This window comes from Lepidochelys kempii, chromosome 3 (assembly GCF_965140265.1).
Source record: "Lepidochelys kempii isolate rLepKem1 chromosome 3, rLepKem1.hap2, whole genome shotgun sequence".
In the NCBI taxonomy this organism is placed as follows: domain Eukaryota; kingdom Metazoa; phylum Chordata; order Testudines; family Cheloniidae; genus Lepidochelys; species Lepidochelys kempii.
Window position 1 is genome coordinate 50,391,594 of NC_133258.1, and position 19,733 is coordinate 50,411,326.

The window sequence follows — 19,733 nt, forward strand, 5'->3', positions numbered from 1 at the left end:
TGCATGCACTGTGCAGAGCTCCACCTAGGCTGTTCTGGGTTGCTAGTTTAACCCCTTTGGGGCTAACATGGCAGGAGAGCAGAAGACAGAAGCTTAGCGAAGGAGTTTCTTAACCACAGCTACTTTCGTGTTGAAACACTCAAACGTTTGAAGTTCTTTGCAACCAAAAGGCTGAAGCGACACCCCCCCACCCCCAGACGGAGTTTGCAGCTGTTGTGATTGATCCGTGTGTCCAGGCTGGGAAGGGTCGCCAGGGCCTGGGCAGAGCTACCCCCTCCCCCAGTTATTAAACAGGGTCTCAGCGCAGCGGGCTCAGGGCCTCCCCAGAAGTATGTGCCCCCCTCCCCTGTGGGCCTGTGCGCGGAAAGCCCGTGGCTCTACGGGGAGAGCCCGGAGCTGAGGCCTTCAGCGCCAACGGCCCGCCAGGGCCCCCGGTGACAGTCGGAAGCGGCCGAGCCCCTTGCCCGGCAGGACTGCCCGGCGCCCGCCCCAGGATCCGGCTACGTTGTGCGGCGGGAGCCGGAGGGTAACGCGTGAAGCTACACGCCGCCCGGCCGGGGCTGCGGCGAAATAGGCGCCGAGACAGGGCAGGTCAGCACCTCTGCCCTCGCGCGCCGTGCGAAGCAGCCCCGATGCCCGAGGCGTTGCCTTCGGCGCGCTGCCCTTAAGGCTGTTACGCATGCGCCCCATGCCCGGCCTCCAGTAAACACAGCGGTCACGTGAGCTGGGCTGCGCGGCTCCGCTCGCCTCACGCACGCGGCGGGGGGCGCGTACACGGGCACGCGGCGGTCGGCAGCGAGCGCCAGGCCGAGCGGGCGGGACCACCTGAAGCAAGGGGCAACGCGGGGGGTGGGCAGCTGAGCGCACCCCCCCCCCCCCGAACAAGGAGGGAGCCGCGGGCGCGCGCGCACGCCGCCGCCTCCTCCTCCTGCGCGGCCGCCGCCGTCCTCCTCCCGGACCTTGGCCGCGGGGCAGCGCTGGGCGGCGGAGTAAGGGTGAGTTGCCGCCCCCGGGCACAGCGGCGAAGGGCCGGTTGTGCGGCCGCGTCGGGCCCTCTCCGCGTTCACCCTCCGGTCCGGCTGGGGCCGAAGCAGCGGCGGGAAGGCGGCGCGGCCTGGCGCAGGGGCCTCTGCGGTGGCTGCCGTGGGCCTCTCTCCGCTCCGGCGAGGCCGCCACCACGCTGGCACTGGCCGGGGGGAGCCCGGGGCCGCCGAGCTAGAGTCGCCCCTACCCCTTTCTCGGGGGCGGCCCCGGGATATGCTGCCCGCCCCCACAGCAAGCAGGAGCCGGCGAACCCGGCCCTGGCTACCCTTGGCCTTCTCCTGCCTTGTGGCTCTCCTACCTTCCTCTCCCCCTCCCCCCGGCCTTCTCCTGCCCTGTGGTCCTCCCCCCTGTCCCGGGCCTGCTGCCTTTCCCCCCTCAGGGCCTTCCCTTGCCCTGGGCCTGCTGCCTTTCCCACTCCCCCGCCACTGACCTGGGCCTGTTACTCTGCTCTCACCCTTGTCCCCTGGGGCCTGCTACACACACTTTCCCCGGGGCCTGTAGCTGACCTGGCCTCCTATCCTTCCCTCACTCCTCCTTGCCCCGCCTCCTACACTCTCCTCCCCATTCCTCCCCCCCACTATTGACCTGGGCCTCCTTTACACTCCTCCGTCCCCCCTCCCTGGGAGCATGCTAGTGACTTGGGCCTGCTGGACCCAGTCCTATATCCCTTGCTGTACCTCCTCCTCCCAATACACACACACTCACACAGTGCACCAGCACCCATTACTGTACTTCCCCAGTACACACCATGTTGCCAATCTGGGCCCTACTATACTGTTCCCCAGGACCAGTTACTGTACCTCCCACTCCCCCATACACACACCACCCATACTGATCTGAGTCCCTTCTCTAGCACCTGCTCCTGCATCCATTGCTGATCCAAATCCCGCTGCAGTTATCTTTAGCCACACACGTTCTTACTCCCCTCAATCCCAGATGAGTGATGATTGGACCTTCTGCAGCTCCTCTCACTCCCTTGCTCAACCATTCCTTGTTATTCCCTCCCCCCCCCCCCCAAACAACTTCCAGTGACTCAGACCCTGCTATTTGCCCCCTGACCTCCACTGATTTATTTCTCCCCACCATACTCCTAAACCTGGCATCAGAACAGACAAAAATCTCTGCATTAAGCATCTTTCTACAGTATTTCTTGTGGGGGTTACAAGTAAAAGAGATGAGGGAAAATAACCCACCTTCCTGATGAACGGAGTTTGTCAAAGTGTAATACACATTATGCATTATGGTAGCTATTCCCAAATTAGCATGAGTACCATGCGTACCTTCCTCACTGTCTGCAGTCTGAAAGATGCTGCGGACCATGGAGTGGGAGATTTGGATATGGAGATGCTCTGTTTATGGGTAACTCTCATGAAGTGTTTTGAAGAATGAAAGCTGGAGAGGGTCAGCACATAATGGAATATTTATACAGAATAGAGTATTCAAAATTTAATTCTTGTACCTGCTTTCATGTATTTTATAAATAGATTATTTGATTTCTGGAGACTACAAGATTTGCTCTGTCTTTTGGTGGCTTTTAAAAATTAGTACAAATTCACCAAAACTAATAAAAATGTTTTTGATGCAAATAGACTTTAAGGAGGGTAAACAAATGTATAACTCCTTTCAATTAAAATAGTAGATTTGCACTTGAATTGGTTTAATAGATGTATTAAACATACTAATACAATTATATTACGTGGTTAAGCATTTTATGTATAGGATCAGTTTAAAATGTTAGATTTTATATTTCTTGGAATAATTATTAAACTGTCCAATAAATGGATGAGGATGTTATGTTTTACATTTACCCATAATTTACCCACAGCCATTTATGTCATCTCTCCGACATCCTTTTCTTGAGAAGCTGTAACTCTGTTTTCTGTACAAATGACTTTAGATACATTCTAAATCTGGAGTCAAAACCCGCTCTATTTCTGAACAATCATTAGCATTTAGATTGGAAAAAAACTGGATGACTTCACCTATATGAGCTGTACTATATTGCCCAGTCAGTTAACTTATAGAGGTAATGAGTAGTTCCAAGGTTAACCGGTGTAACGATATCAGTTCGTGTAGGATATTGGGTAGGTTTAACACAGCACAGTCACTTGCTGGACTGTAACTTGTTGAATTATTGTCTGAAAATAATCTTAATTGAAAACTTCTGTTTCGAGATCTTTAGTTATAGCCTAGATCTATTATATCCATTACATTCCCTTCATTTCCTAATATTTTAATTCAAATTGGCGTTGGCTTTAGCACATAGACTGAAAGTGACTTAGAATGTAAATAAAGGGTAAACTGTGGAACAGTCTAGTTTGGTGCCACATGGAATTATTTTAGCCCTGTTTTTAGTTTAAGTATGTGATGATATGAAAACTAATAAAAATATTCAGTTTACAAACTATACTTAATCAAGGTGTGTCACTCACCAGTAAGGAAAGAAATATGTGCTGGAGATACAAAACATGTATTAGCTTGCGTTTGTGCATCTGGGAGAATTGATCTTATGTATATGGGAAAGTTTTGGAAAGCAATAAGGTCTTTAATAAGGTCAATAATAAGGTTGCAATGCAAAGCAGTTTGGATATGAGCCTACATTGTGATCTGACCACAAAACTAATAAAAAAAAAATTGGATAGCATGTAAAAGAGGTGTGGGATAATACCCTGTTTAAATTGCACGAGTGAAACAACATCATCATCATGCAGCGGGATTTAGGAGCTTTTGAAAATCCTAGTAGGCTGCATCTTCAGGTGTTTAAATATTTTAAAAATCTGTCCGTAAGTGTAGTTCATAGCAACTCTTTATCAGAATAGTGCTAAGCTGAAAGGAATTTCTGGGGCTGGATGGATTGACCTATTGGCACTAAAAAAATATGTACAGTTTGACATGTTATGACTAATACTTAGCATTTACAGCATGTACAGTTTTTAAATGCTTTATAACAAGTTTTTGACAATTTGATGGGTGTAAAAACCAAGAAGAGAGAATAACTATTTAGTATGGTCAAGGTGTATGAGTATTATGATCAAAAAAATATAGAAAACTTTAGAATGGATGTAGTTGTACCTCTTCTTGCTGCAAAGAAAGGGAAAGAGGCATATTTTATTGAGTAGGGAATGGGTGGTAGCGGGGGCTAATCTGTTCAGGGTGGAAAATTGCTGGTAGGATCTTGTAAATGGTTGTGAAAGATTTCACTTTTGTGAGTACAGTCTTTCTCCTTTCTGTTTTCCTCTCCAGATCCTTGCCATTTTTAAAAACATTATATCTCCCTTCTGACTGAGACCTTTACCTAGTTCTGGTTTATTAACATAATTATCTTGGATCATGATTACTGGATCTTTTTGTTAGAGAAATACCCTAAAATACCTTTTTGACTGGTTAGGTGCTTCCTTTGAAGTACTGAGCAAGCTAGTGCTAAGGGGTCTACTGTCCATCAGTGATGAAAGACTGAATGTTCAAGGTGGTCATATAAATAATTCTACCTACTTTAATTAGGCTTAATTGACTTAATTATAGAGTCATAGACTTTAAGGTCAGAAGGGACACACATCACCTAGTCTGATCTCCTGTATATCACGAGCCACCAATGCCACCCAGCTCCGCATACTAAACCCAGCACCCAACAACTAAAATTAAACCAAAGTATAGCAGCCCACAGAATACTAGACTATTCTGTGCTACAGGGAGAACAGTCAGGATCAAGGTGCACCAAGGCCCCTGTAATGGCATGGCAATGAGTAAGTGAGAGATACCAGGTAATCTCGGCAAGTGACCTGCACAAGAAGGCAAAACCTGTCCAAGATCACAGCCAATGTAACCTGGGGGGTTTTCCTGGGGGGAAATTCCTTCCTGACCCAACATATGGTGAATAGTTAGACCCTGAGCAGGTGAGCAAGAACCAGCCAGCAAGTACTTGATAGAGAATGCTTGGTGCCCACCTTAGATCACTGGCCCACCCCATCCAGTGCCCCCACTCCAGCTGTGACCACTTCTGATGCTTCAGTGCCCCCACTCCAGCTGTGACCACTTCTGATGCTTCAGAGGAAGGAGACAAAACAAACAAAATCAGAATACACTGTGGGGGAGATATATGGGGTGGGGGAAGGAATCCCTTCATGACCCCTGCAGGTGGATGGCTGAAGCATGAGCATTTTAGGAACATAAAACTGGGACATAGACTGGAAGTGAGCCCTTGGGGCTGCTGAGCGCTTCCCCCTCCCATTACAAGCAACTGTGTCATACAATAGAACTCATAAATTTGTCCAGTTCTTTCTTAAAACTAATCAAATTGTTTGCTCCCAAAATGTCTATTGGGAAGCTGTGTCAGGCTGTTGACATTTCAACAGGTCTCTCATTAGCAGATGCTTCTGGTAGACTAATTTATAAAAAAAATTTTAAGGTGGGGGAAGAAAGATAAGAGCAGGTTAGAAGAGTCAGAAAACAATCTGATGAAGAGTAAATTCCTGTAATACTTGATGCTAAAATAAGGATAATTTCCCAAAGCTGAAAACAATTGAGTCAAATCAGCATGGAATTTAATTAGAAAAAACATGAATGGTTATTGGGAATCATTTAAGAACACCTCACTAGATGCCCAGGAAGCCACAATTGAGGAAGAAGGTGCACGGGTTACAAAACTGATCTGGTTTAGAGGGAAAGTGAAGGCAGCTATAAAATAATAATAATATAACAAATGGAAGAAAGGAGAAGTTGATGATGATGATGATGAATATAAATCAGGTGTTAGGAGTTGTAGAAAACTGATAAGTGCAGCAAAGGGACACAAGGAGAAATCTATGGTCAGCAGAAAAAGGACAATAAGGAGTTTTCAAAATATATTGGGAACACAAAGAATGCTAACAATGGTATTGGTCCAGTACTAGACGGAAATGGTAAAATTATAATGATGCAGAAAAGGCAGAAGTGTTCAATAAATATTTCAGTTCTGTATTTGGGGGGAGGGAACAGAAGACATAGTCTTATCATATGGTGATACTCTTTCCATTCCATGGTATCTCTGAAGGATGCTAAACAGAAGTTACTGAAGTTAGACATTTTAAAATCACTGGGTCAAGATAATTTGCATCTAATAGTTTTAAAAGAGCTTGCTGAGGTGCGTGTTAGACCATTAATGTTGATTTTCAATAAGTCTTGGAGCACTGAGGAAGTTCCAGGAGACTGGAAGAAAGCTAATGTGCCAATTTTGTAATGGGATGACTCAAGTAGTTATAGGCCTATGAGCCTGACACCAATCCCCGGCAAAATAATGGAGTGGCTGATACAGGACTCACCTAAGAAAGAATTAAAGAAAGATAATGTAATGAATGGAAATCAACATGGGTTTATTTGAAATAGATCCTGTCAAACTACTTGGTATCTTTTTATTTTGAGATTGCAAATTTGGTTGATAAAAGTAATAATCTTGATGTAATTTTTAGACTTCAGTAAGGTGTTTTACTTGGTACTGCATGACAGTTGTGGTTAAAAAATGTGAAACAATATGAAATTAACATGGCATGCATTAAAGGGTTTAAAACTGGCTGGCTAACTGATAGGTATCTAACTGTAAATGGGGAATTGTCATGGAGTGGCTGTGTTTCCAGTGGGGTCCTGCAGGGATTGGCTTTTGGACCTGTACTGTTTAACATCTGTATCAATAACCTGGAAGAAAACATAAAATAGTTACTGATAAAGTTTTCAGATGACACATAAATGTGGGGTGTGGTAAATAATGAAGAGGACGGGTCACTAATTCAGAGTGATATGGATTGCTTGGTAACATGGGCACAAGCAAACAGTATGTGTTTTTAATATGGCTAAATGTAAATGTATGCATATGTAGGCAATACTTACAGGATGTGGAAGCATCTATTCTGGGAAGCAGTAACCGTAGAAAAAATGTTGGTGTTGATAAATTGGAGAGGGTTCAGTGAAGACCCATGAGACCAATTAAAGGGTTAAAAAACATGCCTTATACTGATTGATACAAGGAGCTCAATATATTTAGCTTACCAAAGAGAAGGTTAAGGAGTGACATGATTATAGTCTAGAAGTACGTACACAGGGAACAAATATTTAATAATGGGCTCTTCAGTCTAGCAGAGAAAGGAATTAACACAATCCAGCGTCTAGAAGTAGAAACTAGACAAATTCAGACTGGCATACGTTCTTAGTGGTGAGAACAGTTAACCGTTGGAACAATTTACCGAGGGTCATGGTATGCTCAAGGAATTATTTTGGGGAAGTTCTATGGTCTTTATTATACAGGACTTCAGACTAGATGATCACAGTTGTCCATTCTGGCCTTGGGATCTATGAATGAAAGTAAGGGACTGAGTGCTGGGCAAGCATACAGTGCGGCCAATGTGCCTTAGACCTGACCTACGACTATACTAGTATTGATGGTATTCTTTTGAGTAGAGACTACTATTAGGCACATCTTTTTTATGGCTTTGTGATTGGAATGAAATTGAAGAACAGCTGGAAAGAGACCAAATTCAGCCATGTTTCCACCAAGCTTTGTATCTTTTTTTTTTTTAAAGACACTGCCAAGATAAATTTTATAACCTTAAAACTATTATCCTGTAGTTATGTAGGAACTCAGATGCTCAGCAGAAATTGGTGGTCATACCAGATATTTTTTCCTCTGTGACGTGTATTAGTTGCTCTTGATTATTGGACTTGAGGCAGAGTGGTCCAGTGGATAAGGCACATTGGCCTTGGAGTCATGAGACCTGAGTGCTATTATCCATTCTGCCACTAACATGCTGTGTGACCTCAAGCAAGTCACTTCACATCTCTATATCTCTGTTCCCCTTTGAACATTTGTTTTTGTCTGTTTAGATTGTAAACAGTATGGGGCATAGACCAGAGGTGGACAAACTACGGCCTGCGGGCCACATCTGGCCCGCAGGACCATCCTGCCCGGCCCCTGAGCACCTGGCCGGGGAGGCTAGTCCCTGGCCCCTCCCCTGCTATTCCCCCTCTCCCGCAGCCACACCGCCAGCGCTCTGGCCTGCTGCTCCTACTGGGGAGCGCAGCTGGCTCCGGCTGGGTGGCGGGGCTGCGAGCTCCTGCTGCTCTGAACAGCATGGTAAGGGAGTGGGGAGCGGGGGGCTTAGGTAAGGGGGCGGGGGGTTCTGGGGGACAGTCAGGGAGCAGGGGTCGGTTGGATGGGGTGGAGGTTCTGGAGGGGTGCTCAGGGGATGGGGAACAGGGCGGGTTGGTAGTGGAGTCCCAGGGGCCTTGTCAGGGGACGGGGGTGTGGGTAGGATATAGGGAGCGGGGGTGTGTGGATAGGAGTTGAGGGGACAGTCGGGATAGGGAGCAGGGGGGGTTGCATAAGGGGGTGGGATCCTGGGTGGCAGTTAGGGGTGGGAGGTCCCAGGAGGGGGCAGTTAGGGGATGAGGAGCAGAGGGCGGTTGGATAGGGGGTGGGAGTCCTGGGGGGGCTGTCAGGGGCGGGGGTGTGGATAGGTGGCCAGGGCAGTCAGGGGACAGGGAGAAGGGGGGTTGGGTTAGGGGGTGGAGTCCTGGGGGGCAGGTAGGGGTGGGGGTCCCAGTAGGGGGTGGTCAGCGGACAAGGAGTGGGGGGGTTGGATGGGTTGGCAGTTCTGAGGGGGGCAGTCAGAGGGTGGGAAGTGGAAGGGGGCGGATGGGGGCGGATGGGGGTGGGGGCCAGGCTGTTCCTCCGTACGGTTTTACAACCCCGATGTGGCCCTTGGGCCAAAAAGTTTGCCCGCCCCGGCACAGATGCTTGCTGTGTGTCAGTACAGTGCCTGGTACAATTGGGCTTTCTCTCAGTTTGGGCCTCTAAGCACTACTGTAATACCAATAATAGCTTCTGGCATTAAAATACAACCCACAATAACTTGAATCAGAGGAGTGTCAAACCCATATTATATTTCTGTTTGCTTTGATTATAAAAGGACAGGTGGTTTTAAAACTTATTTATTTCTACTGTGTCTCTCTTCTCTGAAGTGAAATTCCTTGGTGGATGTGATTTAACCAAGGTCTCCCAGGTTGTCATCAATCTGTGGTGGCTCTGGACATTTAAAATCCTGGGGAGGAGAAAGGGGGAAGGTAAACTAAATTTAATATGATGAATGCTCCTTTCACTTGGGTTATTTACGGTACGGTATTCAACATAAGATTAAAAAGGATTTTTCTGTTTGAATGTAGTTAATTTCATACCAGCTACGATGGAGCTTTCCTCTTTTGCCTCCCAGTCTGACATTTTATCATAGTAGGGCTATATGCCATTTGATAACCTTTTCTGGCCTTTATTGTGGAATCCTCATATAGGGTGCAACTCATTTCCCATGATTGTGTACAGACGTTTTTTTAAAACTTTGGTCATTGACTAGTCTCAAAGCCAACAAAGTCCTTGTTGAAGAGGCTGCATTGTTTAGTGTATGAGACTTAGGCCCTGGTCCCGCAAATGACTACATATGGGCACAGGGGTCTACCCCATCCAGGGGTTGGGCCTTAGTACAATCATATACTCTACACAAAATATGCACACTTGTTCCAGGGGACTTCATTAACACTATTCAGAAAAATATGTAAAAAGAATGGAACTAATTATACTTTATCCTTAATACATTATACTTCTACAGCAGCAGAAGACTTAATTGATTAGCTCAGCTAATACCATTGTCAACATTTACCATTCTAATTAGCAGTTAGGTAAGGAACATCTTAAAACTCTGTAAATTTTGCTTTTTCCTTCAGTTTAGGTTCTGCCAGATTCCATTATTCATAGCCTGAGTTAAATTTATATTATACTTTACATTTAAAAAAGTGAACTTGATTCTCTGTCTTCATCTGAGTCCACTTGACTTAAAAGTTTGATTGTATGAGACTTGGCTAATTTAAATTTAGGAATATAAAATGAGTGTTGTGAACTAATATATGCAGAGCAGTATCAGGTTAAAATAAAGGTTTTAAGAAAGGTAAATTATAGTTAACATCAACTATAGTTGATGTTAGTTATAGTTAATTATAACAGAAAAATATGAAACCTGATTTACATAATAAGCTAACAGTAAGTGGAAGTAGACTCTTCAAAAAAAAAAAAAAAAAAAAAAAGCTGACACTTAAAGAAAAAGGCAACTAAAGAATACATTTAAGTGTATCCAAAGAAAATCCAGAATATGTAAATGGAAAGTATAATTAAAGACCAATAGTTGTAATTTGAGGTGGACTGTTCTAATCTGTAATGTTCCTTACAGACAAGCACATTTAAGAAGAGTGTTTGTGGACACCACCTTCCTCTGATATTATACTTTTTTACCCTCCTGCAAGGCTGGTTTGAAGGAGGAGACATTTGATATCCGAATTCTTTTCTCTTGGAAATCATAATCATCGTAGACTACTTTTAATGTAATTCTGGATGGATATCGTGCAATATGAATCTCTGCCACACTGAATAATACCATAACAATATTTTAGTCAAGCACTCTTTGGGATACAAAGACATCAAGTATGTTTATTTAGTGGCAGAAAAAAAATGAATTTTTAAAGCTGGAAAACGGGAAAGGACAGGCTAAAGCAATGAGACAGTGAGAATCTAGACAGATTTTAAGTTAACTGAAATTGTGGAAGACTGACAAGTTCCTACAATAAATATTTGTGATGTGGACCTAGAATACATTTTTTCCTAACGATAGCCTAGAAATTAAAGTTGAAAATTAAAAAAAAAAAAAAAAAAAAAACCAAAACAGTGATGTTAAAAACAGCCATTAACCCCTAGGGGCAGAAAATTGCCTTGTTTAGAACAGAAGTGAAGAACAAGCTTCTAATTTTGCTAATGCATGGAATATAATTCTCATTGGAAGGATGTTAAAAGTAAAACAAAAATCTTACTCAAAGTTCATATTCCTTAGGTGCTGTGTGAAAGATAACTTATACAGCTGATGTTTCTATATAGTATTTGTACAGTATGGAATATAGTTTCTGAAGGACACTGTTACTGATAGATATACAGGTATGACATTTGAATCCACATGCCATAACAGCAGAAACATTTTTCTGAATTTCATACAATGCTGTATAAATTATTGCAGAAAAGTTCAAAACTTCTATTACTGGAACAAATGACAGTGGGTCAGAGTTGAATCATATTTTCATGCCTGTTTTTTTTTTTTTCAAGGGTATGACCTATAATCTTAATTGTTGATCTTGCTTTTGAGGATATAGGCTTTTAAATGTTGAGTATTCTGTCTGTATGTTTTTGTTATGAACAGGATCTGTGGCTGAAGAACTTGATGTAGAATTGTTCTCCAAAATAGAAGCTTTTGTTTATAAAAATTAAGAATAGCCTGATGTTTGTGACCAGTTAGTGTCATTGGCTGTAAACATGGCTTGTGTCCACACACATAATTAGTTGTTGTGGCAGCTAATCACGTTTAATCCTTTTAAGAGGCCTAGACTGGCGCACAGTCCTTTAGCATTATCTACACCAAGTCTTTTTTTTTTTTTTTTTAAATCCCACGATTGAATTTGTAGTCTGTTCAACTACATTAGTGTTGGCAGCATTGTTAAAAAGAGATGGCTAACTGGACGCCCTACCCTAGACAATGTGCCATTTAAAACTACTCCAAATACAGTATGTTAACAATGGCCTGACTGTATTAGTAGTTACCATGTTGTGAACAACCATGTCACTTGGCTGGTGCCAACAGCCATGGGGAAGCTTAGGGTATGTCAACACTACGAAATTAGGTCAAATTTATAGAAGTCAGTTTTTTAGAAATCGTTTATATATAGTCGATTATGTGTGTCCCCACACAAAATGCTCTGAGTCCATTAAGTGCATTAACTCGGTGGAGTGCTTCCACAGTACCGAGGCTAGCATCGACTTCCGGAGCGTTGCACTATGGGTAGCTATCCCACAGTTCTCGCAGGCTTCGCCGCCCACTGGAATTCTGGGTTGAGATCCCAATGCCTAATGGGGCAAAAACATTGTCGTGGGTGGTTCTGGGTACGTCATCAGGCCCTCCCTCCATGAAAGCAACGGCAGACAATCGTTTTGTGCCTTTTTTTCTGAGTTACCTGTGCAGACGCGATACCAAGACAAACATGGAGCCCACTCAGCTCATTGTCACCGTACGTCTCCTGGGTGCTGGCAGACGCGGTACTGCATTAATACACAGCAGCAGCCCATTGCCTTGTGGCAGCAGATGGTGCAATAGGCCTGATAACCATCGTCATCATGTCCGAGGTGCTCTTGGCCACCTCGGTAAGGTTGATCAGGAGCACCTGGGCAGACATGGGCACAGGGACTAAAATAGGAGTGACTCGACCAGGTCATTCTCTTTAGTCCTGCCGGCAGTCCTATTGCACCGTCTTCTGGCGAGCAGGCAGGAGATGAGGGTAGCTAGTAGTCATATTGCACCATCTTCTGCCGAGCAGCCAGGAGATGAGGATGGCTAGCAGTCCTACTGCACCGTCTGCTGCCAGCCAAAGATGTAAAAGATAGATGGAGTGGATTAAAACAAGGAATACACCAGTTTTGTTTTGTATTCATTTACTCGCCCCCCCCACCCCCCGTGAAATCAACAGTCGACAATCGTTTCAGTGGGGTCTGACAGGGGCACCTTCAAAAGTTTGATGGAGATTCAGTCCTGCCTGAAATACCGGGGGGAGGGATAGCTCAGTGGGTTGAGCATTGCCCTGCTAAACCCAGGGTTTTGAGTTCAATCCTTGAGGGGGCCATTCTGTGTGACAGTTGTTTTTGTTTTTCCTTGATGTAAACCCACCCCCTTTGTTGATTTTAATTCCCTGTAAGCCAACTCTGTAAGCCATGTCGTCAGTCACCCCTCCCTCCGTCAGAGCAACAACAGACAATTGTTCCGTGCCTTTTTTCTGTGCAGACGCCATACCACGACAATCGTGGAGCCAGCTCAGATCACTTCGGCAATTAGGAGCATATTAAACACCACGCACATTATCCAGCAGTATATGCAGCACCAGAACCTGGCAAAGCAAAACCAGGCGAATAGGCGACGTCAGCACGGTGACGAGAGTGATGAGGACATGGACACAGACTTCTCTCAAAGCACAGGCCCTGGCAATGTGGGCATCATGGTGCTAATGGGGCAGGTTCATGCTGTGGAATGGCGATTCTGGGCCCGGGAAACAAGCACAGACTGGTGGGACCGCATAGTGTTGCAGGTCTGGGACGATTCCCAGTGGCTGTGAAACTTTCGCATGCGTAAGGGCACTTTCATGGAACTTTGTGACTTGCTTTCCCTTGCCCTGAGGCGCAAGAATACAAAGATGAGAGCAGCCCTCACAGTTGAGAAGTGAGTGGCAATAGCCCTGTGAAAGCTTGCAACACCAGACAGCTACCGGTCAGTCAGGAATCAGTTTGGAGTGGGCAAATCTACTGTGGGGGCTTCTGTGATGCAAGTTGCCAACACAATCAAAGATCCGCTGATATCAAGGGTAGTGACCCTGGGAAATGTGCAGGTCATAGTGGATGGCTTTGCTGCAATGGATTCCCTAACTGTGGTGGGGCCATAGACGGAACCCATATCCCTATCTTGGCACCGGAGCACCAAGCCGGCGAGTACATAAACCGCAAGGGGTACTTTTCAATAGTGCTGCAAGCACTGGTGGATCACAAGGGACGTTTCACCAACATGGTACATGACACTCGCATCTTCAGGAACTCTGGTCTGTTTCAAAAGCTGCAGGAAGGGACTTTCTTTCCAGACCAGAACATAACCATTGGGGATGTTGAAATGCCTATAGTTATCCTTGGGGACCCAGCCTATCCCTTAATGCCATGGCTCATGAAGCCATACACAGGCAGCCTGGACAGTAGTCAGGAGCTGTTCAACTATAGGCTGAGTAAGTGCAGAATGGTGGTAGAATGTGCATTTGGACATTTAAAAGCGCGCTGGCGCAGTTTACTGACTTGGTTAGACCTCCGCAAAACCAGTATTCCCATTGTTATTACTGCTTGCTGTGTGCTCCACAATATCTGAGAGAGTAAGGGGGAGACATTTATGGTGGGGTGGGAGGTTGAGGCAAATCACCTGGCTGCTGGTTACGCGCAGCCAGACACCAGGGCGGTTAGAAGAGCACAGGAGGACACGGTATGCATTGGAGAAGTTTTGAAAACCAGTTTCATGACTGGCCAGGCTATGGTGTGAAAGTTCTGTTTGTTTCTCCTTGATGAAACGCATCCCCCGCCCCCTTTGGTTCACTCTACTTCCCTGTAAGCTAACCACCCTCCCCGCCTCCCTTCGATCACCGCTTGCAGAGGCAATAAAGTCATGGTTGCTTCACATTCATCCATTCTTTATTTATTCATCACACAAATAGGGGGATAACTGCTAAGGTAGCCCGGGAGGGGTGGTGGAGGAGGGAAGGACAAGGCCACACAGCACTTTAAAAGTTTACAACTTTAAAACTTATTGAATGCCAGCCTTCTGTTGCTTGGGCAATTCTCTGGGGTGGAGTGGTTGGGTGGCTGGAGTCCCCCCACAGCGTTCTTGGGTGTCTGGGTGAGGAGGCTATGGAACTTGGGGAGGAGGGCGGTTGGTTACACAGGGGTGTAGTGGCGGTCTGTGCTCCTGCTGCCTTTCCTGCAGCTCAACCATATGCTAGAGCATATTAGTTTGATCCTCCAGCAGCCTCAGCATTGAATCCTGCCTCCTCTCATCACACTGCCGCCACCTATCAGCTTCAGCCCTCCACCTCTCCTCCTGGTCATTTTGTGCTTTCCTGCACTCTGACATTGTCTGCCTCCACGCATTCGTCTGTGCTTTGTCAGTGTGGGAGGACAGCATGAGCTCAGAGAACATTTAATCACGGGTGCTTTTTTTTCACCTTCTGATCTTCGCTAGCCTTTGGGAAGGAGAAGATCCTGTGATCCTTGAAACATGTGCAGCTGGTGGAGGGAAAAAAAAAGGGACAGTGGTATTTAAAAAGACACATTTTATAGAACAGTGGGTACACTCTTTCACGGTAAACCTTGTTGTTAACATTACATACACAGCACATGTGGTTTCGTTACAAGGTTGCATTTTGCCTCCCCCCACCACGTGACTAACAGCGAGGAACATTTCTGTTCAGCCACAGGCAAACAGCCCAGCAGGAACGGGCACCTCTGAGTGTCCCCTGAAGAAAAGCACCCTGTTTCAACCAGGTGACCATGAATGATATCACTCTTCTGAGGATAACACAGAGAGATAAAGAACGGATGTTGTTTGAACGCCAGCAAACATACACTGCAATGCTTTGTTCTGCAATGATTCTCGACTACGTGCTACTGGCCTGGTGTGGTAAAGTGTCCTACCATGGTGGATGGAATAAGGCTGCCCTCCCCAGGAACCTTTTGCAAAGACTTTGGGAGTACATCCAGGAGAGCTTTATGGAGATGTCCCTGGAGGATTTCCTCTCCATCCACGGACACGTTAACAGACTTTTCTAATAGCTATACTGGCCGCGAATGCCAGGGCAAATTAATCATTAAACACGCTTGCTTTTAAACCATGTATACTATTTAAAAAGGTACACTCACCGGAGGTCCCTTCTCTGCCTGGTGGGTCCGGGAGGCAGCCTTGGGTGGGTTCGGGGGGTACTGGGTCCGGGTTGAGAAACAGTTCCTTGCTGTCAGGAAAACCGGTTTCTCCACTTGCTTGCTGTGAGCTATCTACAGCCTCATCATCATCATCTTCCTCATCCCCAAAACCTGCTTCTGTGTTGCCTCCATCTCCATTGAAGGAGCCAAACAACATGGCTGGGGTAGTGGTGGCTGAACCCCCTAAAATGGCATGCAGCTCATCATAGAAATGGCATGCTTTGGGCTCTGACCCGGAGCGGCCGTTCACCTCTCTGGTTTTCTGGTAGGCTTGCCTCAGCTCCTTAAGTTTCATGTGGCACTGCTTCGGGTCCCTGTTGTGGCCTCTGTCCTTCATGCCCCGGGAGATTTTGACAAATGTTTTGGCATTTCGAAAACTGGACCGGAGTTCTGATAGCACGGATTCCTCTTCCCACACAGCGATCAGATCCTGTACCTCCAGTTCGGTCCATGCTGGAGCTCTTTCACGATTCTGGGACTCCATCATTGTCACCTCTGCTGATGAGCTCTGCACTCACCTGCAGCTTGCCACGCTGGTCAAACAGGAAATTAAATTCAAAAGTTCGCGGGCCTTTTCTTGTCCACCTGGCCAGTGCATCTGAGTTGAGAGTGCTGTCCAGAGCGGTCACAATGGAGCACTCTGGGATAGCTCCTGGAGGCTAATACCGTCTAGTTGCATCCACAGTACCCCAGCTACAACGAGGCAAGGCCGATTTCAGTGCTAATCCCCTTGTTGGGGGTGGATTAAAGAAATCGATTTTAAGAGCCCTTTAAGTTGAAAAAAAGGGCTTCGTTGTGTGGACGGGTGCAGGGTTAAATCGATTTAACGCTGCTAAATTCAACCTAAACTAGTGTAGACCAGGGCTTAGAAAACTTCTCTAGTGTGGAAAAGGCATAGAGGAAGGATTTCAGTGTTGTAAGTGAATTCTAAACCCTTAACACTTTTGAGCACCTTGTATCCGCACACACGCAACTGTTTGTAATAATACATGAGCATTTCTGTTGCAGTTACACCTTCAGGGCAGATTTCACAACCATTGTGTCCTGTATCTGTTGCTCTGTATCTTTTCAGTTCTAATACTGTATGAAAAGGGCTGGTATTACAGGAGCAGCATATTCATTAGTCTTCCAAGCAGTGTTCCACGATGTTATACTCCCAATTATTTTCTTATTTTGAGCTATTGGAGCTTTTTTAGTTTTATGCATACAATATTTGTTTTATAAGGTGCTGTGTGGATACAATCATAAGGCTTTTTCTTATTTTAAAAGTACTTTAATAGAATGGCTATGCTGTGTAAAGTGAAAAAATATAGACTCTCTTTTCTAGACTGCAAAAGGCTTATTTAAACAGCTCACATTTTAAAAACATTTTAGTACAGCGTCTCTCCAGTTGATTTGCTACTTCCTCAAATGCCTGTTTTGGGGCCTCTGCTGTGGAATTGGAACAGCAATAGGGAATGCTAAAAGTGGACATATTGCAGCATTGTTTAATACTAGCCAGGATGGTTAGTGCAGACACACCACTTTAACAAATCACTGTTGTGTAATTTTCTAAATAGACAAGACTTCTATATCAGGTTATAACACAGATTTTTTTTTTTTTTTTTTATTGTAGGGCTGGTATTGCCTAATTCTTTCTGGGTACCTGGTTTGGCTGTTTTTTTTTCTTATTCCCAGCTCTCTGGTCAGTAGTACATCCAGAGTGCTTTGTGTTTGTGCCTCTTTGTGTGCATGTCCTCTGGGTTCTCCTTCCTCTGCTGAGGCACTATGAGATAACTGTCCAGATTTTCCCAGATTGCAAAGAAAAAAGCAGGGATTGTGGTAGGTATGGACTCAGTGTAGATCGACACAGTCATATCATGGGGAAAAAGCAGGTTTTTTGGACACATTCCACATTGTATGTGTGTCAGATTAAAGTATTATGAACTTGTTACAAAAACATGGTTGAATTTGTTGTGGCATTGATCCTTAACTGTGAATATGGCTAAGTACTGCAGTGTTGATCGTTCTAAAAGAAATGTTCAATGTGCTTAACTATTGCTGTAAGCAGGAGTAAGTACTGGGTTGAGCAGCTGCTTCCTGTCAAGGGTTGCTGGAATGGAGGGCTGGGAAAGAGCTAAGGCTCCAGATCCACACAGTCTTGTTCCCCTACCTTCATTAAAAAAAGTAATCTCTGATCCTGGCTATGAGGTGAAGAGAGAACAAGAGAGGATATGCATCTTCTTCCCTTTTCCAAAAGCCTCAACTACTTTCTAGCTGCCAAAACTTAGTCTCCGAAAACCTTATTGTGTGCCAACATGCCAACTTTCCGCTACCCAGCTATTGTACATAGCAGCTTTCACTGTATCCCTGTCTACTTCTACAATGCAGTTATCTGTCTTTGGTCCAAAAACATGGAGCATACTGACAATATGAGGACAATATAAAAGTAAAATTATATTAACTGTTCATTTAAAATATTTAGTTATTTACTCCACTTTTTTATTAATTACTAAATCTGCAACAGAATTTCCAATTTGTCATACAGAAGTATTACAGAAACCAGGACAAGTCTTGTCACATAATATAGGTGCAGCTTACTAGTAGAGTACACTGGGGCTTGCTTATACAACATAGCAACTTAGTTAATAACAAATAGTGAAATCAGTGACACAATTCTCATTGACTTAAGTGGGGCCAGAATTTCAGCCGAAGAGCTTTTTGTGTGTAGTGAATATAATAGTAATAATAATGTAGTTGAATATAATAGGTGAAATATCTGAATTTTTATATCTTAAAAATATGGCTATGTGTACACTTCCATAGTAGCTTTTTGCATGGACTAGAATGTAGTTCTTCTCCCTCCAGTTTTGGGCCCAATCTTGTTAGCTGCTGATCTCCCTCTAATCTGTTATTTTCAGTGGGAATTGAGGATAATCAGATCTTTAGTTTTCAAGGTGAAGAGATGTTTCTTCAAGACAGTTGGCCCAGATTTGGTTGGTCTTGATTTTTTCCCTTATTTGATTGAGGTCCAGCTAGACTTTCTTAAAGAGAATGTTTCAATTCACTGTATGTGCATATAAATGCCAGTACTGTACTTCAGTGCTGATAGCCTACAATAACAACCTAGTCTGTATGTGCTGATGGAGGGGAAGAAAAAAGATAACTAAATTTTTAGGTTTCCAAGGAGTCCATTCTAAGCAATAAACAGAAATTTGTTACAATTCTAAAGTATCTTAAGCATTCTTTAGAAAACACAACCACCAAAACAGCTTATTGGTTTTTTAGGTTATTCACAATTTGTAGCTTATTTTCTTATGGTATTTTTCTTATCTTTCTATAGGGCTGAAAGACACACAGGAGTCTTCATGGATATAGTTGATACATTTAACCATTTAATTCCTACTGAACACTTAGATGATGCCCTATTTCTAGGATCCAACCTGGAGAATGAAGTCTGTGAGGATTTTAGTACAAGTCAGAATCTCTTAGAGGATTCGCTGAAGAACATGCTCAGCGATAAGGATCCTATGCTAGGATCTGCAAGTGCCCAGTTCTGTTTGCCTGTTTTGGATAGCAATGATCCCAATTTCCAGATGCCTTGTTCAACAGGTAAATCTTACAATTTTTTAAGACTACAATTTAAAATACTTAGTGCCATCCCTTTTTGCTAATGTAGAAAATGATGAGTTGAGGTTTTTCCCCTTCTATTTTATGATTTAGGCCCCAGGCATTAAAACACAGGCTGTTCTTTATTTCATATGAAGGCATCTGTAATACTTATCTAGGAAGACTTGTATTTTTTGGGGGGGGATGTCCAGTCTGGATCAGGGTTTTCTTAGGCTTGTCTTCAGTATGTGTAATTTTTTCCCCGACCAAAGTACTGATTAAGCTTTGCATAAGTACTATACCTAACCAGCAAAAGTAGCCAGCTGCCTTCAGAATTGCAACAATGCAGAGTTAGCAGTAGGAGTGCTTGAATGATGCAAACTGTTCCTGAGAGCTCTGAGATACTTTGATATTTCTAGGCTTTCTAGTACTCAGTTGATACCAGATCCCAAGGCATTCTGATTTGGTTGGTTTCAAACCAAACCATTGCCATCGCTAA

The 19,733-nt window shown here is 44.5% G+C and overlaps 1 protein-coding gene across 4 annotated transcripts in view; it reads left to right on the forward strand.

The window, feature by feature from the left end:
* The first annotated feature begins 713 nt into the window (after positions 1-713).
* PHF3 (PHD finger protein 3) overlaps positions 714-19,733 on the forward strand; it is an 80,457-nt gene continuing 61,437 nt past the window's right edge. For 2 of the 4 annotated variants that reach the window (XM_073336353.1, XM_073336352.1), the window contains exon 1: positions 715-995. Coding sequence is in view for 2 of the 4 variants with exons in the window: in XM_073336349.1 (XP_073192450.1) it covers positions 18,994-19,237 (244 nt within the window). In the remaining 2 variants the exon portion in view is untranslated. Of the gene's footprint in view, positions 996-18,968; positions 19,238-19,733 lie in introns of all 4 variants that reach the window. The other 2 variants (XM_073336349.1, XM_073336350.1) reach the window with 2 other exon arrangements.